A 27,928-nucleotide genomic window follows, 5' to 3' on the forward strand; every position below is an offset into this window, starting at 1 on the left:
AATCATATAAGACATTAGGGGATCGTTCTTTTGCAATGGCCGCACCTAGCCTGTGGAACGATATACCAGAACATTTACGAGACTGCGGCAACATCACCCAATTTAAGGCACTACTTAAGACACACCTTTTTATTATGGCATTGGCTCCTGATTGATTTTTTGATTTTTCTTTTTTAAGTAGTTTTATATACATTTTTTTTTAATTTTTTTTAATTTTTTAATTTTTTTTTATTTTTACAATTTACATTTTATTATATATTTTTACTTTTAATCATAACTTATTATAATCGAAGTAATACTCCTATTGTTAAAATACATATTGTGCTATTGTAATTATTGTAATGCGCATTTGATCATCTTGTCATGGAAAATGCGCAATATAAGTGAATAAATTATTATATGTTGCGGTACTCAGTTGTTGTTGGTATTAATATGCAAATTTCGGCGTTTACGTTTGTTCCAATGAATCGATCTTATCGCTAACACTCGACTCCGAAGGAAAGATTTTTTTTTAGCGTGTCAATTTGGCGTGCCCGTGCGTTCACCTTTTTCCCTGTTTTCCCGTGAGGATCACATTTTGGTTTTATCCAAGTGAACGTAAATAAAGAAATTAATTCGTCAAGCGTTGATTGACGGCTTGATTGTCACTGTGCATTAGCAAACTTTCAGTGTTTACATTTGTTCTGGTGAATAGATCTTATCGCTCACACTGGACCCCGAATGAAATTTATTTTCGAAGCTTTAGTTTTAGTTTCCTACTTTACCCTAAGCCTTTCACCCACGGAATGGTCTTGAATCTTTAAAGTTAATTGAACGTTTTCTTTTTTATATTGCGGCCAGAGAAATGAAATGTTTTGCTCCGCTGTATGTAAATTCAGGGTTTACGGCCTGATCTTATCGTTTACGTTTGACACCGAATGAGGATTTATCGAGAAGAGCCAAAAGAGCGTCTGAGGTTAATTGAAGTCGAAGTTTTGGAAAATATCCGTCCTGAAAGGAAAGTTGCCCCTTAGTTCCGTTCAATGGAAGGAGTTAGCAGACAACACACATACTAGCTGTTTTCTTTTAAGAATACGATATTCATTGTGTTAATTTTACGTCCTTGTTTTTTGTCTCGTAATGCCAGCTGATGATGACTCGCAGACTCGGCCAACATGTAGCGCACGCGCAGTATATTTTTTGGCACGCACGAAGAAATCCTATTTTATAACTTGGCGCTCCGCCCAAGTAATAATAATAATAATAATAATAATAATAATTTTAATACTGATATTGCGCATGCTCCATAGGAAGATGCTCGTATGCATTGTTTCCTTTATAAAAGCTGCTTTCGGATTTTCATCGACTACAGATTTAGCAGAAATGGGGTTTAAATTCTTAACCTCGTATAAAGTGTGTCGACACGTGTGGTAATCGCAGGTGTCTATCCCGCAGGACTGAATAAAATATCAGATGCTTGTCAACAGCAACATTAATTGTCGGTAGCCAGTTGAGTGCATCACTTTGAAAAAATTGTTTAATTTTCAAAATTATAGTCTTTTAAAGACGGGAATTTCTGCAGTTTTTCTTTGACCAAGTTTTTTTGTTCATCTGTCCATACCACATCGTGTCGAGTCTTTGTTCCCTCTTTGTATATGATGCTTGAACAATCTTCAAAATACTGATGATCACAATTGACGCGCAAAAACTCACAAACACCAACCAGAGTTTTTCTTGGTTCCTTAATTAGTTGCGAGCTGTGTATCAGATGAATTGAATCCTCCAAGTGCGCCATGAGTTTACTGTTAATTTGTACCAAGGTGAAATATTTACCAATCTCTTCATCCAAGCGTTGCGTTTCATTAATCTGAAATAAAGAAATTGTCACACTAGCTAGAGAGCTGAAGAGTTTTCACTTAAATGCCGTAAAACTAAAATCAAAGTAATTATCAAATTGCTTTCGCCACTCACTTCACTCACTTTTCACGTTTTGCTTCTTCTCAATTTTTACTCTCTTTTTCTCGCCTTTCGGCGCCCGCGCTACTCGCGCGCTCGACTCGCGCTTTAAATTTCGTGCTTGCTCAGTTGTTTACGTTCTTCCCGCGGAATTTCGAGCAAAAGAGAGACTGCTCGCCGTCTAAAACTACGCAGGCCTGGCTATTGTCTGCCGGGTTCTCCAACCTCAGAGCTCACTTCTCCGAACATATAGACCACATAATGTACGCGGCAAATATCCTTTCATGTTTACCTCCAAATAGAGGTTATCCGATTGATGACTCACAAAAACATTTGTCAGAGCATAGTAAACAACCTCGTTCCCAGGGTCCTACCGCTTTCTTCCTCGGGATAGGACACTGGTTGCGTCTGGTTACGTGACTGCACGCGACAAACTTCTCGGTACACTCGCTCTATTATTTTGTTCGCAATTTTCAAGCGGGCAGGAAAGCAACGCAGTTTCATACTGTCTGCAAAATTCGTGTATTAAGTAGAATCTGGTGATTTTCAAACGGTCCAAGAAGCAGAGGCTGATAATGGTCATAATGCAATAATTCTACAACTTGAAGCCGATTTATCTATCTACAGTAGAACTGTTTCCAGAAATTCTACCAGAAGTATCAATTATTCAAACTTTAAGGAAAGAAATTTAGTTCATACATAATTTTTTCAGTAACAGCATTGTTGTCACACACTTTGCAAGTTTCTGAGAAATCGACTACTATACTATACTACCCATCCCTAAAGAAAATTTTGTCAAGCACCCGGATTTTGGGTGCCACGTAACCAGAACCAACCAGGGTCCATTCTCGAGGGAGAAAGAGAGAGGACCCTGGGAACGAGATTGGACAGTTAACAGTCACTGAACAGTTCGGAAGGTCCTAGTCACATTAGAAATTCGAATCTTGTTCTGAATTAAGTAAGAACACAGTTTTCTTTGGTGAAATGTCACCTCAGGATTTCGTTAACACTAGAAGAATAATTCCTATTTTTTCCGAGGGCAAATTATACCTCGTTTACAGTGGGAAACTGGGTGAGCTATTATTTTCGGAAAGCCAATACCAGCTCGGAAATTCAGGGAATCATATTACATCTGTAAAACGTTCAGTCTGTTGGCAAGATTTCCGCACAACCCATACAATAATTATGTAACCATTTTGCGACTCAAACTCTATTCACTTTCGGTTTTTGGAAGAATCCAAACAGATCAAAGGGTAAAAAGTATGCCTTTAACGGCCATAAGACGATCTCGACATCCAGGAAACAACATTTAAGTAACGAGAGCCCATATGGCCACGAGGGATATACACTTTTCTAACTGTAACCGTTATAAGGACAACAAACTGTAATTACCTTCGCTCCATTACTTGCCGCAGTTCTTTTATCCAAAGCTCTAAGCAGCATAGTAGAGATATTGTCGTAAGGATTCCGGATGACATGAATATATTTAATGGGTATCTTGAGCACTTGTTGGATTTCATTTAACACCTCCATGCCCTGTAGTTTCAGCTGTCTTGTTGTTTTGCCTCCCTTCTTGGCTCCCATGACCTGCATGGTAATTGAAATATTGGACAAAGATCAAGTTGTTGCTTCGCGCTGTTACTAGATTTCACATTTCAGCTTTGCAGTTCAAACCGGCTTCACTTCAAACGTGTGAGCTTGGTTTTTTGGTTTGACTGGTATAACGGTTCATGGCGCGGGAAGTAAATAGTTTCCGACTTCGGACTTTCGATTTCCGACTTCGGACGTCCGGCTTTCTACAGTGGAAAGGGTGACCTTAAAACGTGACAGGCCAAACAAGACTAAGGTAAATTTACTGACCAGTGAGATTCCTCCGAAAAACGTTTCTGAGAGATTTTTCGCCTTTGATTAAAATGCGATAAGGCTGCTCTTCATCAATGGTTTTGCCCTTTTTATCTCAATCGTGAAGGGAAATACTCAAATTTACTGAATGAAGGATTTCTTGTCATTTCGATGGCCATCTGGATAAGTTTCTTATACCATTGTGTACGCTAGCTTTGTGGCATTCACTTAGGTTTAACGGCTCAGATTCGCTGCAAGATTTCTGATAGCACTAAATATGTTATCTGAAAGTTAAGAAGACATTCCATCTGTACATTTCTATACTCGCCAGTTTATACTATTAATCTGCAGTAACGATTGAGGATGTTTGTTTACCACGGATATGAATGTCTAATAAATTCGCGTCTTTGCAAAGCTGATCACTGCATGTTGTCTCTCAGTATCAAGAGCTATGGCTTCAGCTGCTTCCAGCTCTCATGCTCTGTGGCTCCAATAGATATGGTGTTATTGATGGTGAAACGTGCCTCCATTATTTTCTGGCCTAGTCAGTCATATACAGCGTATATTTAAAGTCGAAAGTCGGAAGTCCTTTCTTGCCTTTCGTATTGTAGGTCAGGAATCGAAGTCAGTATTCACTCTCTGAGCTTATTTTAGGGGCAAATTTTCGTCACCATTTGAAGGATCATGGTCGAACTCATGACGGGGGAATCAGGCAGCGAATTATGTTTGAAAATAGCAGGTCTATGCATCGCAAATAAATCGGAATAAAAAGAGTTGAAATAGTCTTGAACCTAAATCCTGGATAGAACAAACGGCTCAATTGTCTGTACTCGCAACCTATTCCAGCAATGCAGATCACCTCATGGTTTGCTTAATGTTCACGTTTTTGGGATTTTTTGCGAGGAGGTGTGTTAAATTATGTTATTATTTACATTTCTCTGCCACTTTTAGATGCGAGTAACTCTCATCGTCGTCAATCAGTTTTTTATGCGAAAAAGTGCTCCCTGATACAGAGGTATTTTTGCGAACTTTATCGATATGCGGGAAAAGAAGACCTTAGATAACCGCTGCTAAGATCTGCTTTTCCCGCATAGTTATAAACTACGCAACATTAGTTTTAAGAACCATCCCGATATGCGCAGAGCGTATGCGCAGTAGCAAAAGGATTCACTGTCCTTAACTGTGTATCATACCATAATGCTTCCATTGTATGTTCCCTGCCATTGTCCCGGTACATGATAGCTGTATTTATGTCGGCCTGTTGCCGACCTGTAACCAACATCAGCTTCCTCTTTGGAGTTAAAGTACAACTGGTCAAACAGGTAATACTTGTTTCTTCTAGCGGCTTGCCACTCTTGCCATTTACCAATGATATCAAATTCGTTGGCGATGATCACGTGAGGGTGGGCGTCCAATAAGGAGCTGACAAGGGTGTGACCACTCCTCGGAAAACCAATAAATTCGACTAATGTTTGCACGCCGTCATATACTTCATGCATTGATTTTCCTTGATCATGGCTTCCAGAATGTCTTATTGCGGAAGACCCTTTGAACACAGCTAAAAGATAGAGAGAATTAGCACAACACGTCCAAATTCTTCAGTGGAGAATATTTTCGACAATTTTGGTAATTTCATACAACGAGCTGAAGTTGGAACAACAGCCGCACAGGGCCACCACTCACAGCTAACATGCCTTTTAAACCAAACACAAACAAACACGAAAAATAAAACAAAAAACAAACGTGAGTTAGCTTTAATTTCACACGTTTCCGTCCACTTGTTTTCAAAGTTACACAAAATAAGGCAACCTTTACAAGGGCAATCTCGTTGTCCACTAAACGAACGCAAAAGAAATTAGGGAAGCTGAAAATTCTAGTGTGTCCAAGTGAATTTAAACAAAGTAATTAAGCAGCTGCTCGTAAATATTCTAGAATTCTTAAAAGGGGGTTCGACATTACGACAACCAAAAATCTGATCTTTTTAATATCGTTTATTGACAATTTTCCGATAAAATGCCTGCAGCAAGCAAGCCAAGCTTAAGGAAATGCTCAAAAGTACGACTCTATTCGCTAAGAAAATAAATTCAAGATATTAATTCTTACCTTCTTTAAAGTGATTGACTAATATTAATGCACTCTTCACTCTATTTATTTTCTATTTTCTATCTTAGTCATTTTATCCCGTTCAAACTGAGCTGTTCAAACACCAAAAATAGTGGTTCAACAACACAAGTTGAGTTTTGTTTACACGTCCGTACATTACCAGAATCCGAAAGTAATTCACGCAAAAGAAGGGAATTCACAATTAACGTAAATACAACACACTGCGTCTGCGGATCATCCTAAACTAGAAAGTTGCGTTAACGTGGACGAGAAAAGGTCATAAAACTGATAATCATGAATCACGCGCAAATAAAGGCTTGAGTCACGGTTCACGGAAAAGAAACTGAAAGCCTAAATCATGCTTCAAGAAAAAAGTATAGGGTACGCTGTACACGTCATGTTTTACTAGATAAGAAACGGTTATGAGGCAGACGAAGGAAAATCACTGTAAATCAGTTCTAAATGTTGGAGTAAGCAATAATAGAATTCCTGCAACTCAAACTGAAGAAGCGAAGTAGTATATACCTCTGTAGCAAAAAGTCAGTCTTACCTTTTGGGCCAGTTCTAAAACACTTTAGCTGCTCACTATTATAAAGTAAGGTATACAGAATAGCGAAGGCTAATGTGGCAATAATCGCATAACAGGATCTTCGCCTCATGTTGAAATCCATCAAGACTGTCGAAATATGATAACGCCCCCCAAATATAAACGAACAGATTCTTTGGGGTTTAGTTCGGAGTTTCCATCGAAGATTCCTTAGAGATAAACTGGGCAAATGACAACTGCCAAAAATTACGCCCAGAGGACACGAAGTTAATTCCGATATGATTTAGCGGCTTGCCACTTTTGCCATTTACCAACGATATCAAACTCGTTAGCGACGATCACGTGGGGATGGGCGTCCAATAGGGAGCTGACAAGGGTGTGACCACTCTTGGATAAATGTCTCAACTAAAGATATATTAATCAAGAGTGCTGTTTTCAAAGTTACACAAAATAAGGTCACCTTTGTTAGGGGAATTTCGTTGTCCACTAAACGAACGTAAAACTGAAAAAAATTAAGAACCTCAAATTCTAGTGTGTCTAAGTCAACCTAAGTAACTACTAGTTAACAAGCTCTTCGTTATCCCTGATTGAGCCATTAAATGCTTTAGAACTCTTAAAAGGGGTTTTGACATTACGACAACCAAAACCTGGTTTTCTAATATCGTTTAAAGTCTGTGCCGTGTGACACTGCAACTTTAATGCTCGACATTACGACTCTGCTCTCTAAGAAAATAAATTCAAGATATTAATTATTACCTTCTTCAAAGTGAATGACACTGGAATGACTAGTATTAATGCACTCTTCACTTTGTTTATTTTCTATTATTTCTATCTTAGCCATTTTGTGCCGTTCAAAGTCAGCTGTTCAGACAACACAAAGGGTGGTTCAATAACACAAGTAGACTTTGTTTACATCGTCTTGGCTTTGAGTGGCTTGTCAGAAAGTTCAAGAAAAACGTTCAAGATATGCCTAGATAATCGTCCAAAAATTTTGTTGTCATCTTAAAATTAATTATAGTTTGAGCTTTTTCAGTAGTTTCCATTTTTGTCAGCAATCGCGCGTGTCATGGAATAATTAGAAAGGGCCAAACGAGAAGTTTCACATTAAAACTGGCTACGAGAACGGCGTTGGATACTTCAGTCATATTAATGAAGTTACTACTGAGGAATGCAATAAAGAGCATAAATCTTGCCAAAAAATCAATGGCATCAATGAATAATCGATAAGTAATCAGCTGATTACCGATGATCGATGAGTAATCGACAGGCCGAAAAATGTTTAGCCATCGATTAGTCATCGATGTCAACGATTAGTCATCGATTGCATCGATTAGTCACTGGCATTATCGTCTGGCTACAAATGACCTATTATTATATTCGAAAGTGAAAAAAAGAAAACAAATTGACCTTCCTATGCACAATTTTAGTTGTCCTAGTTCATCTGAACAACATTGTTAACACTTTCCAAAACTGTTTGATCAGAAAATCTCTAAAATATCACGCAACACTAGCTCTGAATTTATTTGCCAGCAAGTTACGCCGCGGAAATAAGACAAAGCAAAAAAGCTGTTCCGTTCTCGCATTCTGACTTGATTCTCATTAGTTCATCCAGAAAATTCCAATAACACCATCAGCTGATGGCATTCTTCTCTTAAAAATTATTGGTAATAGGACTGAATGGAGTCCGATTTGGTCCGTAATCATACGAGTGATTAACAAAATCGGACGACCGCGTAGTGGGAGTCCAATTTGTTTAATATGACTTGTAATAATCAAAGATAAGGGGGTGCCGTCCTCGGAGACCCAGAGACAGCTAGTCGGGTGGAAGGGATTTTCGTGGGCGAAAGTTTACTGCAAGAACTTGTAGTAAACTTTCGCCTCGGTCTCCGAGGATGAGGCATCAGGGAGTGCGTTCGATGATCTCGATCCCAGGCTCTCTCTCCTTTGCCAAGTTGTTGATGATGTCATCCGCCCCTGCAAAATCTACGGGGGATGCCAGATACGCATCCCAAGATCCATTCGTTGATAATCCCATACAACTGATCTCGACTCCAAACGCAATTAGGAGTCCATTCCTTCTACGTCGAACGCAATTACAGACCGAATCGGACATTACCCGCTTACCAATCGTGTCCATGAAATTCCGAGAACAAACAGATGTGACAAATGATATATAGCCGGACATGAGGGAGGAAGAAATCCTCTATTTGGACAAAGAAAAGCTTCTGGGGGTAAGTTTACTGGGTTACTGTTGCTATAGAAACTGTAATCATAGTGCTAGTTGTCATTTATGGATTGAGCGTTATGTTATTGGTTCACAGAAATGTCCCTCTGTCCGATTGCACTATACGATTACAGCTTTGCAGGATAATTACTGGTGCAAAATAGAGCGGTTTTTGAACCAGTTACATTCAAGGAAATTGTGATGGTTAACCTTATTCCAAAATGGCTGACATTTTAATATTCTTCTGTTTGCATTCAAATTAGCCCATCTTGCCTCTTTATAATAATAAATAAAAAAACTTTATTTCTGTGTCAATATAATATAGCGGTTTCCTACAAAGTAAGGACACCCATTTAAGAATATAAAAATAAAAATATGCATAAAACCTATAAAAACCAAAAAAATACAAACATGCTCAATCACAAAAGAAATTCTAAGAATTGCACAGTACGCAGTTTTCGAAGTCATTGGTAGAAATAAGCGCAGCTAGATTTTGTTTCCTAATCAACTTCTTAAAAGCATCCGACAGATTGCTGTTCCCTCACTTTAGCATCTAATTTGGACAGAGTAGTGGTCCCAAATATCTTACTGAGTGTTTCCCAAAACCTGTGGTATTAACTCTAGGAATTACAAATTCCTTAGTTCTTAAATTGTATTCAGTGTTGTTATAAGAAAACAATCTCGCTATATAATCCGGACATAGGGTCAATCAATTCAGTTTTTGCGGGTATGTCAGGAGGGAGGGGACGGAGTCTTTCCTTCATTGTGACGTCACATAGCCATAAATTTGAAGGCTTCTTTTAATGGCCATATTCTTTACATGTTTTAGACTCAAATATGCCGTTTTCAGAAAGAAAATTAACTCATTTGAAGCGGTAAATCGAAAGAATAACTTCTAAGAAGTACTCGACAGTTTAAACGGTGGAAATTGGAGAGTTCCTGGCGAATAAATCACCCTTTGTTTGACAGATTGTACAACCACAATGCTACGAGGAAAGCTAAAACTTTAAGCTTAAACACACATCACATCACTTTGTAGAACTGATGCCTAAACGCTCCCACCCATTCGAGTAAGTCGGGGTTGATCCTCATAGCTCCCATCTTCGCCTGGTCTTGGGCTTGTCCCAGGTCAGAGCGATTCTCCACACCTTACTACCATATCATTCATAACAATACCAAGGGTAGAATATTACACTATTAAATACTGCCTCGTTAAATAATTCAATTTCAGAGTTTCATTGGCTTAGCGGCCATGGAATATCAGCCATTATACCAGGCCCGAGAAATAGGGACCGTTAAATTGTCTTCTGGTCTTTCTTGTAAAATTAAATCAGCAAGATTTAGATCTTGGTTGTATTTAATAAAACAGTTATTCTATTTCCGTTTGTTGGATAAAAGACGATTATAGCCAAATCCTGCAAATCGATACGCGCCTTGTTGGCTCGTTATTTCGTATCCAACGTACGCTCGTGGAATAACTGTTAACTATTAGGAGTTTAAGAAGCCAATCAGAGCACTCAAAAAACATTATTCACTGGTTTGGTGGAAACTAATAGCGGCTGTCATCTAACCCGTCGTACGTGTTGGATAACAGACGGATTTTCGTCGACTACAGATTTAGCAGAAATGAAAGCAGAAGTTATTCAAAGGATAATCCTTTGTCAAAGACAATGGTTCAACTTTCTGTTACTAATCTTTATTTTGTTAAAGCTGGTTCAATTAAACATGTGTTGTTGACGTAAATTGGGCTGAAATTCTTACCCTCATATGAAGTTTGTCGTTTTCGCTTCTCTCTTTCTTCACGTGTGTCGACACGTGCATGTGAAAATCGCAGTGGTTTATCCTGTACGACTGAACAGGCTCCCAAGCGGGGTATAGGGCGAAAAGAAAACTTGGCGAGCCTGGTGAGCGGAGCGCAGTATGGGGACAAAGCTGTCAACAATCGCCTATCTAACCAATCAGAGCGTGATACGAGAATCTGGACAAGCTCCCCTTCTTTCTTTCTTTCTCGCCCCCATACCGCGCTCCGCTCGCCAGGATCGCCAACTTTTCTTTTCGCCCCACTTGGGAGCCTGTTCACAAGCTAAGGCTAGACTAAGTAAAATATCAGATGCCTGTAAAGAGCAATATTAATAGGCCATTTTCATAATGGCGTCATTTTATTACAATTACCAGAATTTATTTTGTTTTCCTTTTCAAATTCAAATTTAATTTGTAATCCCAAAGAACAATAGCTCTTATTAGCATGAGTAAACAGAAATCAGAAGGGTTCTGGTAGTTGTAGTAAAATGACGCCATAGTAAAAATGTCCTATTGTCGGTAGCCAGTTGAGTGCATCACTTTGAAAAAATTGTTTAATTTTCAAAATTATAGTCTTTTAAAGACGGGAATTTCTGCAGTTTTTCTTTGACCAAGTTTTTTTGTTCATCTGTCCATACCACATCGTGTCGAGTCTTTGTTCCCTCTTTGTATATGATGCTTGAACAATCTTCAAAATACTGATGATCACAATTGACGTGCAAAAACTCACAAACACCAACCAGAGTTTTTCTTGGTTCCTTAATTAGTTGCGAGCTGTGTATCAGATGAATTGAATCCCCCAAAAGGTTGATAAGTTTACTGTTAATTTGTACCAAGGTGAAATAATTACCAATCTCTTCATCCAAGCGTTGCGTTTCATTAATCTGAAATAAAGAAATTGCCACACTAGCTAGAGAGCTGAAGAGTTTTCACTTGAATGCCGTAAAACTAAAATCAAAGTTATTATCAAATTGCTTTCGCCACTCACTCACTTCACTCAATTTTCACGTTTTTGCTTCTTCTCACTTTTTACTCTCTTTTTGCTCGCCTTCCGGTGCCCGCGCTACTCGCGCGCTCGACTCGCACTTTGAATTTCGTGTTTGCCCAGTTGCTTACGTTCTTCCCGCGGAATTTCGAGCAAAAGAGAGACTGCTCGCCGTTTAAAACTAGGCAGGCCTGGCTGTTGTCTGGTTCTCCGACCTCAGAGCTCACTTCTCCGAACATATAGACCATATAATGTCCGCGGCAAATATCCATAGGTTATCCGATTGATGACTCACAAAAACATTTGTCAGAGCATAGTAAACAACTTCTTCCTCCCTCGGGATAGGACACTGGTTGCGTCTGGTCACGTGACTGCACGCGACAAATTTCTCGGTACACTCGCTCCATTATTTTGTTCGCAATTTTCAAGCGGGCACGAAAGCAACAGAAATGCGGCAGATCTGTCGCAGATTCATACTGTCTGCAAAATTCGTATATTAAGTATAGAATCTGGTGATTTTCAAACGGTCAAAGAAGCAGTGGCTGATAATGTAATAACTGTCCAACTTGAAGATAATTAATTTATCTACAGTAGAACTGTTTCCAAAATTCTACCAATACCCTTATAGGCCATTTATGAGTTGCTTTAAACCTCATTATGAAAGCGAGGCTAAGTGCAAAGTTTTTGTTATGAAACTTAGTTTTCATTCATATGCACACAGAACTAATTTTCATATGAAAAGTTTTGTTCTTAGCCTTGCTTTCATAGTGAGGTTCACAGCAACTCGGAAACGGCCAATCATCCAAGCTTTAAAAAAGAAATTTAGTTTATACATGATTTTTTCAGTAACAGCATTATTGTCACACACCTTGCCTTGCAGTTTTCTGAGAAAGCGACTACTATACTATACTACCCATCCCTAAAGAAATTTTTTCAACCCAGATTTTGGGTGTCACGTGACCAGAAGTAACCAGGGTCCATTCTCGAGGGAGGAAGAGAGAGGACCCTGGGAACAAGATTGGACAGTTAACAGTCACTGAACAGTATCGCCTGAAACATGTCATTCATGCAAAGGGAAACCGGACGAATCGTTTTGGTTCAATATCTGTTTGGAAAGTCCTAGTCACATTAGAAATTCGAATCTTGTTCTGAAGTAAGAACACACTTTTCTTTGGTGAAATGTCACCTCAGGATTTCGTTAACACTAGAAGAGTAATTCTTTCGTGGGAATTTGGGTGAGCTAGCATTATTTTTGGGAAAGCCAATACCAGCTCGGAAATTCAGGGAATAAGATTCCATCGGTAAAACGTTCAGTCTGCGACATAAATTGGCAAGATTCCGTACAGCCCCATACAATAATTACCTTCGCTCCATCACTTGTCGCAGTTCTTACACCCAAAGCTCTAAGCAGCATAGTAGAGATATTGTCGTAAGGATTCCGGATGACATGAATATATTTAATGGGTATCTTGAGTACTTGTTGGATTTCATTTAACACCTTCATGCCCTGTAGTTTCCTTGTGAGCTGCCTTGTTGTTGTGCCTCCCTTCTTGGCCCCCATTACCTGCATGGTAATTGAAATATTGGACAAAGATCAAGTTGTTGCTTCCGCGCTGTTTAATACTACATTTCACAATTCAGCTTTGCTGTTCAGACCGGCTTCACTTCAAACGTGTAAGCTTGGTGTTCGGTTTGACTGGTGAAACGGTTCATGGCGCGGGAAGTAAATGTTTTCCGACTTCCGACGTCCGATTTTCCACAGTGGATAAGATGACCTCAACGTGACAGGCCAAACAAGATTAAGGTACATTCACTGACCAGCGAGAGTCATCCGAAAAACGTTTCTGAGAGATTTTTTGCCTTTGATTAAAATGTGATAAGGCTGCTCTGCTCAATGGTGTTGACCTTTTTATCTTAATCGTGAAATACTAAAATTTACTGAATGGAGGATTCCTTGTCATTCGGGGGCCGTCTGGACAAGTTTCTTATGCTATTGTGTACGCTAGCTTTGTGGCATTCACTTAGGTTTAACGGCTCAGATTCGCTGCAAGATTTCTGATAGCACTAAATATGTCAGTTATCTGTAAGTTAAGAAGACATTACATCTGTAGATTTATATACTCGCCAGTTTATACTATTAATCTGCAGTAAGGATTAAGGATGTTTGTTTACCACGGATATGAATGTCTAATAAATTCGCGTCTTTGCAAAGCTGATCACTGCATGTTGTCTCTCAGTATCAAGAGCTATGGCTTCGGCTGCTTCCAGCTCTCTTGCTTTGTGGCTCCAATAGATATGGTGTTATTGAAGATGAAATGTGCCTCCATTCTTTTCTGGCCTAGCCAGTCATATCCAGCAGATATTTAAAGTCGAAAGTCGTAAGTCTAACTTCTCAAGTCGGAAGTCGGAAGTCGGAAGTCGGAAGTCGGAAGTCGGAAGTCCCTTCTCGCCTTTCTCGCCTTTGTAGGACAGGAATCGAAGTCAGTATTCACTCTCTGAACTTATCTTAGGGACGAATTTTCGTCGCCACTCCCATTGAAGGATTATGGTCGAACTCATGACGGGGGAATCAGGCAGCGAATTATGTTTGAAAAAAGCAGGTCTACGTACGCATCGCAAATAAATCGGAACAAAAAGAGATGAAATAGTCTAGAACCTAAATCCTAGATAGAACAAACCGCTCAAATGTCTGTACTCGCAACCTATTCCAGCAATGCACATCACCTCATGGTATGTTAAATGTTCACGTTTTGGGGATTTTTTGGGAGGAGGGGTGTTAAATTATGTTATTATTTACATCTCTCTCTCACTTTTAGATGGATATGCGGGAAAAGAAGACCTTAGATAACAGCTGCTAAGATCTGCTTTTCCCGCATAGTTATAAACTACGCAACATTAGTTTTAAGAACCATCCCGATATGCGCAGAGCGTATGCGCAGTAGCAAAAGGATTCACTGTCCTTAACTGTGTATCATACCATAATGCTTCCATTGTATGTTCCCTGCCATTGTCCCGGTACATGATAGCTGTATTTATGTCCACCTGTTGCCGACCTGAAACCAACATCAGCTTCTTCTTTGGAGTTAAAGTACAACTGGTCAAACAGGTAATACTTGTTTCTTCTGGCGGCTTGCCACTCTTGCCATTTACCAATGATATCAAACTCGTTGGCGATGATCACGTGAGGGTGGGCGTCCAATAAGGAGCTGACAAGGGTGTGGCCACTCCTCGGATAACCAATAAATATGAGTAATGTTTGCACGCCGTCATATACTTCATGCATTGATTCTCCTTGATCATGGCTTCCAGAATGTCTTATTGAAGAAGAACCTTTGAACACAGCCAAAAGATAGAGAGGATTAGCACAACACGTCTAAATTCTTCAGTGGAGAATTTTCATCGACATTTTTGGTAATTTCACACCACGAGCTGGAGTTGGAATAACATTCGCACAGGGAAACCACTCACAGCTAACATTTCTTTTGAACCAAACACAAACAACCACGAATAACAAAACAAAAAACGAACGTGAGTTAGCTTTAATTTCACACGTTTCCGTCCACTTGTTTTCAAAGTTACACTAAATAAGGCAACTTTTACAAGAGCAATCTCGTCGTCTACTAAACGAACGTAAAAGAAATTAGGGAACCTGAAAATTCTAGTGTGTCCAAGTCAATTTAAGAAAACTAATTAAACAGCTGCTCGTTACCCCTGATTGATCCATGAAATATTCTAGAATTCTTAAAAGGGGGTTTGGCATTACGACAACCAAAAATCTCACTGATTTTTCCAATATCGTTTATTGACAATTTTCCGATTAGGTGCCTGCAGCAAGCAAGCCAGGCTTATGGAAATGCTCAACAGTATGACTCTATCGCTAGGAAAATAAATTCAAGATATTAATTATTACCTTCTTCAAAGTGAATGACTAGTATTAATGCACTCTTCGCTCTATTCATTTTCTATTTTCTATCTTAGTTATTTTGTCCCGTTCAAAGTTAGCTGTTCAAACAACACAAAGGGTGGTTCAATAACACAAGTAGACTTTTGTTTACACGTCCGTACCTTTACCAGAATCCGAAAGTAATTCACGCAAAACAAGGGAATTCACGAATCACCTTTAACTTAACATCACACTAAACCGTTCGCAGTTACGTTGCGTTCACGTGGACGAGAAAAGATCAGAAAATTGATTACCATGAATCACGAAAAAAATAAAGGCTTGAGTCACAGTTCACGGAAAAGTAACTGAAAGCCTAAGTCATGCGTCAAGAAAAAAGTATTGGGTAGGCTGTACCCGTCATGTTTTACTAGATAAGAGAGTTATGTGGCAGACCGAAGAAATAATCTGAAAACTGGCTGTATGATGGAGTAACAATCGAATTAACATTTCTTCCTGCAACTCAAACTGAAGAAGCGAAGTGGTATATACTTGTAGCAAAACATTTTACCTTTTGGTGCCAGTTATAAAAGGCTTTAGGTGCTCATTATTATAAACTGGTAAGGTATACAGAATAGCGAAGGCTAATGTGGCAACAATCGCATAAAAGGATCTTCGCCTCATGTTGAAATCCGTCAAGACTGTCGAAATATGATAACGCCCCCCAAAAATAAACGAGCAGATTCTTTGGGATTTAGTTTAGAGTTTCCATCGCAGTTTCCTCGATGATAAACTGGACACATGATAACTGCCAAAAATTACGCCCAGAGGACAGAAGGTTAATTCCCATGTGATTTAGTGGCTTGTCACTCTTGCCATTTACCAATGCGTTTCAAGCTCCCTCCAGGTGTAGCTTGCCTTGCCCACCTCATCGTCTACTGTTTTCCTCCAGCTGTTCCTGGGGCGATCCCGACTTCTCTTTCCCTGTGGGTTCCATTTCAATGCATGCCTGATGATATTGCTTGCTGGTTTTCTGAGCGTGTGCCTGCTCCAACCCCACTTGCGCCTACTTATCTGGGTGTCGATTCTCTCCTGTTCAGCTCTTTCCCACAGTTCTTCGTTCCTTATGACCTCTGGCCACCGATTGCCCAGGATGGACCTCAGGCATCTGTTGACAAAGGACTGCAGTTTTCTGGAGGTTTCTTTGGTTGCTGTTTAGTTTCAAAATGAACAAACTTGGACTTGACTTTGTTTACGTTTTAATTTTATTTCACATTTCGTGACCGTAACATAAAGTAGCGAGTATTTTGATCATGTGATCTTAGTGAGTTTTCAGCGAAGCACGTGCTTGAATGTGTGTTGAGAATCTTCGCAGTTTATAAGCAAGTCGTCGTTTAAATCCGCACAAAATGTAAGTTTCTTTGCACCTTTAGTTTGTCTTTCGCCTTTTCTTTAAGTTTATTTTGTATTGTCCTTTATTTTCTTTAGTTTTCACCGGTAGTGACAATGTTGTGAAATCGCTCGCCATGATGCTGTAAACAAGTAAATGCAGAGATACATGAGAATAGAGTGTTAACAACCCAACCGCGTCGAATTATTTGTGCAAACCCAACATTGTGAAAAATTTTTGGTTAGCAAGGCGACGATTTGAAGGACATTGCCGTTTTGCTCGGCTTTTGCGAGAAGTAATGGAACCCTCGAGTGGTGGCATTGGAGAGTCGAAGACTAGTGGACCGGACCGCGGGACTGAGGATCGAGGAACTGGCCGGATTGAATCAGGTGGGGAAATTAATTTAATGGGCCTTGGAACAAACCTAATGGCTAACACAAATGAAGATTTTCCTGTTGACATCGGGGCCGCTGCCTTTGCATTACCTCCTGAGGTCTTAAGGCCCCCGCTAGCTCGAGGAGCCTTTGGTTACTCACTACGTCAAAATCCCCTTCCAAATACTCAAATAGATTTTAGTGAAGTCATCCGTCAGCGAGAAATAAGTGAACAGCACAGACTAGCATCTTCTTGGAACAAAATCGCTGACTATGTTGCAACTGAAACTCAGCAATTACGTACATGTCTCTACACTAATTGGGACGTCCTATCTGCTGGTCGAATGGTAGAAAGTGTCACTCGTGCTTGGAAATCTTTTGAGGAAATTCATTCAAGGTATCTTCCGTGCATAAATCAGAGGAAACGTCTACAAGAGGTCGAGGAAAGGTTCAGATCCCTAAAGGAGACAGTTATAAGCTTATTTGAGCAAGAAGAGCGAATGCGAACGGATCACGAAGCCCCCAAACATGACGATGAAATTTCTGTCAAAAGTGAGAAGTCACAAGGCAGCTCTGTGTCCTCTAAGGCATCATCTCGTAAGAAAGAGAAGCTAAGAGCCGCGCTTCTGGCCAAGAAGAAAGTGGAGCTAGCAAAACGAAGAGCTGAAGAGGATGCTGAGCTGGCCAGGCAAAAGGCACGAATGGAATTGAGGCGATTGGAGGACGAGGCTGCTTTAGCCGAACTGGACTGGAAGATCGAAAGGGACTATGATGAAGACACTGGTCAGCTTGAGACCGTCGACGAAATTGAGAAAACACACCTCAACAGCTGCGAAGGTCCACCCAAAGGTTCCGAGTCAGAAAGGCAAGAGCTTCCAAAGTCAACCCCACGTAAGACAGAGAAAACCTTGGGCATCTCACCTGTAGATCACTCTACCCCCTCTGATAAAATACCAACATCCTCCAAGTCGGTTCATTTGCCCAGTTACTCCACTGTAGAAGAGTCTAAAAGGGAGGTGCCGCATGTCTCCAACCATACACCCATACAACACTTGCCTCAAGGTTTATTTCAGTCCAGGACAAAGCCTGATCCAGACACCAGAAGAGAGGAGACCACCCCAAAGGACCACGTTGCAGCCATGTGGAAGGTTCAACTGCTAAATGGCATTACGCCTACACAGTTTAATGGGAATCCAGCCGACTTCCCTTTCTTTTGAGAGCAGACCCGCACTCATCTTGAGAGTGAACTTCTAACCGACGCGCAGCGAATCGAGTACCTGCCAAAGTTTCTGAAAGGTGAAGCTCTGGAAGTCATCGAACGAAACAGAGGCTGCTCCTACAAAGACCTCATAAAGACTCTAGAGGATCGTTTCGGTAAACCCATCCAAGTTTCACAAGCCTGCATTGACGGTTTGGTATCTGGTCCCAAGCTTGCCCCAGGGGACAATGTGAGTTTACTGAACTTTGCTGAGAAGCTGAACACAGCGACAAAGATCCTGAAAGGTGATGTTGAGCATGAGGCTAGTGTGGCTACCAACCTGAGGAGAATTGTAAGCAGACTTCCGAACGACCTTGTTGCAAAGTGGCAAACTGAAAATTATGAGATCGTAAATCGTGGCAGGTCCGCTCGCTTACAGGATATCGCGAAATTTGTTATGAGACAAGCGTCGATAAGAAACGACCCAATCTTTGGGCCACAGAGGCAAAGGAGGGAGAATAGTGAAGACAAGGATACCCGGAATTCATCCAGGATTAAGAAACCACCACCTCCCAGTGACTCTACTATTTCATCAACTAAAATTGAAAGGCCACCAGAACCTCCCAGGGACTCCACAGTACCACCTGCTAAATCTGAAAGGCCCCCAGAGACAGGAAATCACATCAAATGCTCAATCTGCAAATCCACACCCCATCGTCTGCAGGATTGCCCAATCATTAAGCAGTGCGATCGTGTAGCAGTAAGGCGACAGTATGCAGCCTCCTACGGGTTCTGCTTTAACTGTGGTTGTCACAACCCAACCCATAGTGGCACTACTTGTCCGGATCCCCCAGCCTGCTCCAAGTGTCCTGGGCATCATCTGACACTTTTACACAAGGAAAACAGCAATGGACGTCGTTTCCGGCCGAGAACCAATAATGGCGTAAGCAGTAATCACAACCAAGCAAATTCCCGTTCTGCTACGGTACCTCCACAGCAACAAAGCATGGGATCTGGTGCAGCACCACAAACCACCAACATCCATCAGGCCTCAGTGAGCACGACAGAGGTTTTTGCCCCGCAAGGTCGAGTCCTGTTAAATGTGGTTCCTGTGACTATCACGGCTGAGGATGGCAATTCCCTCTCCACGTACGGGTTTCTAGATAATGGCTGCACTGACACTCTTATTGATCGTCAGCTTGCGGATCAGCTTAATCTGGAAGGAACTTTGCAACGAATTGGCATCAAGACTATCAGGAGAAGTGAGGAATCAATAGAAAGTGAACGGGTGTCATTCACCCTCGGTCCCGTGGATGGGTGCGGTAGATGTATTGAAGTCAATGAAGCCTACGTACTCCCAGATCTCAATCAGTCAGGGCAGATTTTACCGGATTCTGTTGACGTTTCGAAGTATCCACACCTGCAAGACCTGACATTCCCAGAAGTTGACATTAAGCGAGTATCCATAATCATAGGAAGCAATGTACCTGCTGCCCATTTGCAAGATGAAGTCAGGGTCCCACCAGACAACAACGGTCCTTTTGGTTACCGGTTTCCGCTTGGCTGGAGTATTGCAGGGCCTTTAACTTGCGGCGACAAAGGGAAAACATCAGTCAACTTCCTTTCGGTGGGCATGGAAGATCAGATGGAACGCTTCTGGAAAATTGAGGATTACGGAGCCTCAAAGTCAGATGATAAGCCACTGTCAATCGAGGACAAGCGAGCCTTAAAAATTCTTGAGGACACAACAAGAATCGTAGATGGCCATTATGAAGTCGGTCTCTTGTGGAAAGAAGATCAGCCGCAACTACCAAACAACCGTACTCTGGCTGAAAAACGAGTCGAACTGCTAAGGCGCCGGCTAACAAAACCAGGAAATGAGGAAATGGCTGCAAAGTACAGAGCAGTTATGACTGAGTACATATCAAAGGGATATGCCCGCAAGCTTACCCCTGAAGAAGCAGCTAAAGAGAGCTCACACACCTGGTACTTACCCCATCATCCAGTGATGAACCCGAACAAACCTGGGAAACTTCGCATAGTCTTTGATGCTGCAGCAGAGTATGAAGGCACATCACTTAACAAAAGTCTTCTCCAAGGCCCAGACGTGACCAATAGCCTCGTTGGAGTACTGCTACGTTTTTGCCAAGGGAAGGTTGGCCTAGCTGCCGATGTGGAGGCAATGTTCCATCAGGTGCGCGTCCGCAAAGAAGATCAAGATGCTCTGCGTTTCCTATGGTGGACTAACGACTACAGTCAGCATCCAGACGTTTATGTTATGGAGGTACACATCTTCGGGGCCACTTCATCCCCATGTGTTGCCAACTCTGTCCTGAGGAGAACTGCCACTGATAACTCAAAGAAATTCAGTCCAGAAGTTGCAGCAGTTGTTGAGAAGAACTTCTATGTCGACGACGCGCTACCGTCGTTTAGCAGCAACACCTTAGCAACCAGAATGGCAACAGACCTCGCCGAAATGTTAGATCATGGTGGTTTTCGCCTAACGAAGTTCATGTCCAACAGCAAAGAAGTTTTGTCCTCGATTCCTGTCCAAAGAAGAGCTACACCAAACCTGGACCTAAGGCTAGATGAATTGCCGGTGGAGAGGGCACTGGGTGTTCGTTGGTTTGTCGAGACTGATGAACTGGGGTTCGAGATCAAGAACCTGAACCGTCCTGAGACAAAGCGTGGAATCCTGTCTGCTGTCTGTTCATTGTACGACCCACTCGGATTTGCTGCGCCCGTAGCACTCACAGCAAGAGCTCTTATACAGGACATATGGAAGGCAAAGCTAGACTGGGACCAGCCATTGGAAGAACACTTCTTAAAGAGATGGAGATCTTGGACCACACAGCTGCCCTCCTTGTCCGAGCTCCGTATCCCACGCTACTACTTCCCTCCTGGAGTGGACCCGAAGAAATGCAGACTTCAGTTACATGTCTTCTCAGATGCCTCCGAAGTTGGATATGGCGCATCAGCATACCTGAGGATTGTAGATCCAGATGACTCCATCCATTGCTCGTTTGTCATGGGAAAGGCAAGAAATGCTCCCATCAAGTTCACTAGCATCCCAAGGCTTGAATTGCAAGCAGCTGTCCTTGCCACGCGCCTAAACAAGATGTTGAGAGAAGAGCTCGATCTGCCCATACAGCAAACTAAGTACTGGACAGATAGCGAAATAGTGCTTCACTACCTGAAGAATGAGAAGCGCCGATTCCAAACCTATGTCGCCAATCGTGTGGAAGAGATTAGAGAAAACTCACATCCTAATGACTGGAATCATGTACCAGGTGCCTTAAACCCAGCTGATGATGTCTCCCGTGGCTTGAACCCTTCAGATCTGAAATTTAACCAACGCTGGTTACGAGGACCAGAATTTCTCTGGCAGCCAGAATCCCTCTGGCCCACTGCAGACTGTAAGGAAGTCCCGGACGAAGCTTTAGAATTGAAGAAAGAAGCGCACGCCAATCATGTTGATGTAAGCATCCATTCTGTCGTTCAACAGACAGACTCCTCTGCATTGAGCCCGCTGAGCGTAACGGCCAAAGATGTCATGGATCGCATATTGAACAGTTGTTCTGATTGGAACCGGCTAAGACGTCGGGTTGCTTGGCTTATCCGCTTCGTCCATTTTCTTCGCAATCGAAAGACTACCCAGAGAGGCCACCTGACCCTTGAAGATTATGATGCAGCTACTATAGCCATCACGAGAATCGTTCAACTTTCTGCCTATCCTCAAGAAATTAAAGACCTAAAGGCCAAAGGTGCAGTGAGGCCGTCCAGCAGTATAGTTGCCCTGGACCCAATGCTTGATGACCATGGCGTTCTGAGAGTTAAAGGCCGCATAGTAAATCCACCCGTCGCTGATGCTGCTAGGAACCAAGCAATTCTACCGAGAGACCATCCCATAACAGCAGTGATTGTTCGCCATGTTCATGAGTCAATTGGCCACTTGGGGCGCGAGCACCTCATATCAAGGGTGCGTGAGAAGCTGTGGATCCCTCAGATTAGAGTTCTTGTTCGTTCCATCCTTGGGCGATGCCTTCGTTGTAAAAGGTTGAATGCCAGACAAATAGTTCAGCAAATGGCACCCCTTCCAAGAAGCCGCATGATGGCTTACCAGCCTCCGTTCTCGTACTCAGGAATGGATCTGTTTGGTCCCCTCCAAGTGAAGCATGGCAGAGGTACAGCAAAGCGCTGGTGTTGTCTGTTCACATGTTTGAATACTCGTGCTGTTCACCTCGAATTAGTCCAGTCAATGAACACAGATGACTTCATAATGTGCCTAAGGAGATTCATCAATCGCCGTGGAGAGGTTTCAGAATTAAGATGTGATAGAGGATCCAACTTTGTAGGAGCGGAACGAGAACTGAGAGAAGAGATCAAGCAGTGGGATCAGCAGAAAATTGACCGTGAGCTACTTCAGCGTGGATGCAAGTGGATTTTCCAGCCGCCAACTGCCTCTAGCATGTCAGGAATTTGGGAACGTCTTGTGCGCAGTGCTAAGACTGTCCTGAAGGCAATCCTTGGAACCCAAATGGTCTCTGAGCCGGTCCTCCAAACCCTTCTGACGGAAGTTGAGCGAGTACTAAATGGTCGGGCTCTGACAGCTAATTCTGATGACCCGAATGACCTCCAGCCACTCACGCCTGCGCACTTCCTGATGCAAAGGAAAACAATCTGCCTTCCTCCAGGTGTGTTTCAACCGGCGGACCAGTACAGAAGGAAATGGAAGCAAGTTCAATTCCTTGCCGACCTGTTTTGGAAGAGGTGGTTGCGCGAATATTTGCCGACACTGCAAGTTCGAGGGAAATGGCACAGAGCCCTACCTAACCTGAAGCCAAACGCCCTGGTTTTGTTGATGGATGACAGTGCACCTAGAGGGTATTGGAGTCTGGGCCGAGTTCTGGAGGTCTACCCTGGCTCTGACGGGATGGTGAGGACGGTTAAGGTCAAGACTAAAGACTCTGTCTATATTCGGCCGATCCAGAAGCTGTGCCTTCTGGAAAATGACCTTGATAGTGCTAAAGCTTTAACTGTGAACTAGAGACGTTGGGCGTCCTAAGTCGGATCGTCCCAAGGCGGGCGGAATGTTTAGTTTCAAAATGAACAAACTTGGACTTGACTTTGTTTACGTTTTATTTTTATTTCACATTTCGTGACCGTAACATAAAGTAGCGAGTATTTTGATCATGTGATCTTAGTGAGTTTTCAGCGAAGCACGTGCTTGAATGTGTGTTGAGAATCTTCGCAGTTTATAAGCAAGTCGTCGTTTAAATCCGCACAAAATGTAAGTTTCTTTGCACCTTTAGTTTGTCTTTCGCCTTTTCTTTAAGTTTATTTTGTATTGTCCTTTATTTTCTTTAGTTTTCACCGGTAGTGACAATGTTGTGAAATCGCTCGCCATGATGCTGTAAACAAGTAAATGCAGAGATACATGAGAATAGAGTGTTAACAACCCAACCGCGTCGAATTATTTGTGCAAACCCAACAGTTGCCCTCCATGTCTCTGAACCATACAGGAGGACAGACTTCACGTTGGTGTTGAATATCCTTAACTTGATCTCCCTACAGGCCTCAGTAGCAAAATCAGTTCTTGCCTTCCCAATCCTTGCCACTATGTCCCGATCAGACCCACCATCCTTGGTGATGTTGCTACCAAGGTATGCGAAGTCCTCCACTTCATCGATTACTTCCCCATCCAGCTTGATGTTATCTACGTTCCTGGTCTTAACCCTCATCACCTTTGTCTTGAATTGCTGATCCTAAGGCTCGTCTTCGCTGAGATCTTTGCAAGCCGCGTTACCTTGGCTTGCATGCCCTGATGGTTATGGGAGAGGAGGGCAATGTCATCGGCGAAGTCCAGATCTTCCAGACGGGTTGTGAGGGTCCACTGCGCCGCATTATCCAGTCGATGGATAGCAGGAACAGAAAAGGCGACAACAGGCATCCCTGGCGCACTCCTGTTTCTTTACTTTCTGAGCTGTTTGAACCAGTTACATTCAAGGGAATTGTGATCGTTAACCTCATTCCAAAATGGCTGACATTTTAATATTCTTCTGTTTACATTCAAATTAGGCCATCTTGCCACTTTATAATAATAAACAAAAACTTTATTTCTGTGTCAATATAATATAGCGGTTTCCCACCGAGTAAGGACATCTATTTAAGAATATGCAAAATAAAAATATGCATAAAACCTATATCACAAGAAATAGGAATAAGGCGAGATCTCGGTAAGCGGGCTAGCCCGGTCAACCGGGCCCTAAGGGCCTCTTCATATGATCCCGGTTGACCGGGCTAGCCCGCTTACCGAGATCTCGCCTTATTCCTATTTCTTTCGTAAAAAATTCGATGTGTTCATATGAGAAGGCGGGCCAGCCCGGTTACCGAGATCTCGGTTTCAGCGACCGAGATCTCGGGATTCCGGGACGAAAATTTTCTCATATGAACACGGTATCCCGGTTACCGCGATGAAGTCTATAACCAAACATTCGCGTCTTAGAACGGATATATTTGATTATTACGGCTCATTTCTGAGATGTTGTAGTTCAAAATAATTCCTTTTTGTAGTAAAGATAAAGATATAATACTTTTGAGGCTTGTAGAACCGATAAAAATGAAAAATTCTTGCCGGGCTTGTTTGGTAAATGTCACGCTCGATTGACCGTGTCACCACTTTTCATCTCGGTAACCGGGATGAAATTTCCCATATGAAGGGACTGCAAAATTCATCCCGCTTACCGAGCCATCCCGGTAACCGGGATCATATGAAGGGGCCCTAAGTGACATTACATAAACAAAATAAAACGTGAATTTGTGTGGTCGTTACGTTATTGTAATGCAATTTGCGGTATGACGACAATTAGCGTAAGGCCGCCGTTACACGTCTTTTAGCTTAAACTTGTGTGCAACGGCGCTACGAAACAAGTTTCAGCAGGCGTTGCACAGTGTAACATGGTCGGTTTCGAGAAACTTTTTCGAACTTCCGTTGCGAGACTGACAAGGTTCAAGAAAAGAAGAACCGCTTTCTTGCACACAAGTTTCAGCTAACGTTTTAACGTGTAACGGCAGCTTAACGGAAGGATACCGAAACAACATCACGCTATCTTTGTGACTCAAACTGTTCCATCAGCTCAGTCGCGACGGGAGGATACGTTTCCACATCTCGGGGGGGGGGGGGGGGGGGGGCGCGTTTACTCCCTTATATGGGCTATATAGGTATGTGCGGCGCCAAAGGGTATGGTTTTTCATCCGCCTTGGTCATAAATAGGGTATCGGTTTTAGCCATTTTGCCGCCATTTTGGTAATAAATAGGGTATTGATTTTTTCACTCTAGTCCTGAATTCTTTTTTTTTTTTTTTTTTTGAAGAAGCTACTTCTTCATCGTGATGTTTACGGCAACTTTGTACGAATCGCAACGGCGTTCCGGTCACGCGCTGGGCTCCAGGGGATTTTGAACTGAAGTTGACGAGACACTATCAGGTCATAAATAGGGTATCAAATTTTTGGTTAGCCTGCGTAGCAAGCGTTTCCGCGCTGTTTCGGAGCAAAGAAAGACCGAGGAACGATATTCTCGGTTTTGGCCGCGCGAGAAATGAAACGAGAGCCAAAAAATGAAAGAGGGGGGAAGGGGAGGGGAAGGAAGGTTTCCTTCCTTTCTTCCCCACCCCCTCCCCGCTTACTCGCGCCATTTTTCGCGCGGTCCTTGCTCGGAAACAGCACGGAAACGCTTGCTACGCAGGTTAATTTTTGGTCAGGTCGTAAATACTATAGGGTAGGGAAAATCGCAGATTTTGGTCATAAATAGGGTAAGGGTTTTGGGAAGCGGGCCGCACACCCCTGTCCAAATTTTTTTTGGAGTACACCCCCCCCCCCCCCCCCGGGTCCTGCATAAACGCCTACAGGCGTCTTGTTCACCTTTAATAAGAGCAAGGTACGATGGACTTATTTGAATACGAACAAAAGAATACTAATTCGGTAGCCATTTTGGATTAAAGACCTATGTAACACTTGCAGAAATCGAAGGACACCGTGAAAGACTTGAAGGCACCAGCTGACACTGGAGAGAACGAAAAACTTGACGAAAGCGAACGCGTGAAACAGGGGCCAACAGAAAATATGACTGACAATAGCGGTTTGTAAGCAGTCGTTAACAGATAAACGAATAAATCTGCTGAAGTATGCACACGCACGTAATCAGGACAAGGAAAGTGACTGTGTTTGCCGCTGTACCTGTGGAATTGGAACAGGTATTTCTCGCTATTTCACAACAATATTTCAACTAGAAATAGTTTTATACACTGCAATAGTCTAATCTGAAATAAATCACTTATTTGCGATCTGATGTGTGAAGGATTCCGTTTTTGGAAACTGTTGTGGTGTCATTTCACACCTTTACATCCGACATGCACAAGATAAGTGTAATTCTACTCGATGTGGAGTCATTTTGAGAAGCATTGATTTACCCGAAATGTGCAGGTTTTTCAAACATTTGGTATGAGTATTTGCAGAAAACCGACCTCCGAATCCATAGGAATGCAATAATGCAAATTAAATTTCTACCACTAAAAGTGAACCGTCGTGTTATTCTTATTTTAAATTTGTTGCTTACTCTAAATAATATGTGCTTAGGCCTAAAGAATATCATCTAATCATGCAGATGACCGCTCCGTTGCCAAATGACACTTCGGACCTCTGGTCTCCCCATTTCTGTTTAAAAATCATAATTGAGGCCAGGAATATTTAAGAAAAGCGGTTAAAGCTAAGAACGTAAACATTAGCTACGTTTAAAAATCCCTTCACGGTCTACGCAGAGCTGGTTTCGCAAAATACAGATCTTTGAATTTACAAACTCTACACTGCCTCTTTCAGCTTATCCCGGGCTTGTCACACGTGGAAATCTGACTGGTGTGGTACATGTTATGTTCAATTCTGCAGGTTTATTCATCATTTCGTTTCGTTTCGTTGCCCAACTGAACAGTCTTCCCTTCGGTCCCTCGACCATGTTGAATTTCTCATTATGATACGAAACACAACCAAGAACTTGTTACTTCAGCATAATTATGTTTCAAATAAACCGCCATGTTTACTAGACAGGAGGGTTATGGAGCATATGGAAGAAATTCCCCCCCAAAATGGCTGTAAATCAGTTTCAAATGTAACAATAGAATTCCTTCAACTCGAAATGAAGAGGCGATGGACTCACGTATTGTGTACGTATGTACCAAATCGTCTTACCTTTTGTGCCAGTTCTAAAACGCGGTAGCCGCTCGTTATTCCTAAGTAAGGTAAACAGAATAGCGACGGCTAATGTCGAAATAATCGCAAAACAGAACGGTGTTCGCTTCATGTTGAAATCCGTGAGATGTGAAACTAGCGTGACTCAGGGGTGAAATATGATAGCCTACGTACGAGCTCTGGAGGACACCGACGAAAACACCCCTAAATAAAACGAGCAGATTCTTTCGGAGTTTCCAGCTGAGTTTCAGGCCTCGGGGACAAACTGACTCAAATGACAACTCCGAAAAAATGAATTCCAGCCAGGGGCGTAGCTCGCCTCCGACGCACGAGTCCCCTAAAAACGACTGCGTGGCCGTGGGAGCCAGAGGACAAGAAGTTAGTCCCATATGATTTAGCTTTTAGCTAAG

General features: G+C 42.2%; 4 protein-coding genes across 6 annotated transcripts; 2 read left to right on the plus strand and 2 right to left on the minus strand.

The window, feature by feature from the left end:
- Positions 1-1,245: 1,245 nt before the first annotated feature.
- LOC146476853 (uncharacterized) lies at positions 1,246-6,902 on the minus strand. The gene is made up of 4 exons (XM_085113976.1): positions 6,431-6,902; positions 4,971-5,335; positions 3,328-3,522; positions 1,246-1,846 (listed from the first exon to the last, which is right to left on the minus strand). The coding sequence occupies exons 1-4, from the start codon at positions 6,549-6,551 to the stop codon at positions 1,517-1,519; spliced, it is 1,011 nt and encodes a 336-aa protein (XP_084970102.1). The 5' UTR covers positions 6,552-6,902; the 3' UTR covers positions 1,246-1,516.
- A 2,531-nt stretch (positions 6,903-9,433) lies between these two features.
- On the minus strand, positions 9,434-27,648 carry LOC146476854 (uncharacterized). Of its 3 annotated transcripts, none has more exons than XM_085113977.1 (4): positions 27,519-27,648; positions 14,414-14,766; positions 12,800-13,000; positions 9,434-11,335 (listed from the first exon to the last, which is right to left on the minus strand). In XM_085113977.1, the coding sequence occupies exons 1-4, from the start codon at positions 27,628-27,630 to the stop codon at positions 11,006-11,008; spliced, it is 996 nt and encodes a 331-aa protein (XP_084970103.1). In that variant the 5' UTR covers positions 27,631-27,648; the 3' UTR covers positions 9,434-11,005. The 3 variants fall into 3 exon arrangements, with proteins under 3 accessions (XP_084970103.1, XP_084970104.1, XP_084970106.1); XM_085113978.1 differs by having other exon boundaries at positions 14,414-14,750; positions 27,506-27,643; XM_085113980.1 differs by lacking the exon at positions 27,519-27,648 and adding an exon at positions 15,892-16,426 and having other exon boundaries at positions 14,414-14,772.
- LOC146476855 (uncharacterized) lies at positions 16,598-18,297 on the plus strand. The gene is made up of 2 exons (XM_085113841.1): positions 16,598-16,727; positions 16,805-18,297. The coding sequence occupies exon 2, from the start codon at positions 17,005-17,007 to the stop codon at positions 18,295-18,297; it is 1,293 nt and encodes a 430-aa protein (XP_084969967.1). The 5' UTR covers positions 16,598-16,727; positions 16,805-17,004.
- Positions 18,305-23,741, plus strand: LOC146476856 (uncharacterized). Its single transcript, XM_085113969.1, has 2 exons — positions 18,305-23,568; positions 23,646-23,741. The coding sequence occupies exon 1, from the start codon at positions 18,736-18,738 to the stop codon at positions 23,323-23,325; it is 4,590 nt and encodes a 1,529-aa protein (XP_084970095.1). The 5' UTR covers positions 18,305-18,735; the 3' UTR covers positions 23,326-23,568; positions 23,646-23,741.
- Positions 27,649-27,928: the final 280 nt, after the last annotated feature.

The sequence above is a fragment of the Pavona decussata genome, unplaced genomic scaffold (genome assembly GCF_977016875.1).
Source record: "Pavona decussata unplaced genomic scaffold, jaPavDecu1.1 SCAFFOLD_72, whole genome shotgun sequence".
Taxonomy (NCBI): domain Eukaryota; kingdom Metazoa; phylum Cnidaria; class Anthozoa; order Scleractinia; family Agariciidae; genus Pavona; species Pavona decussata.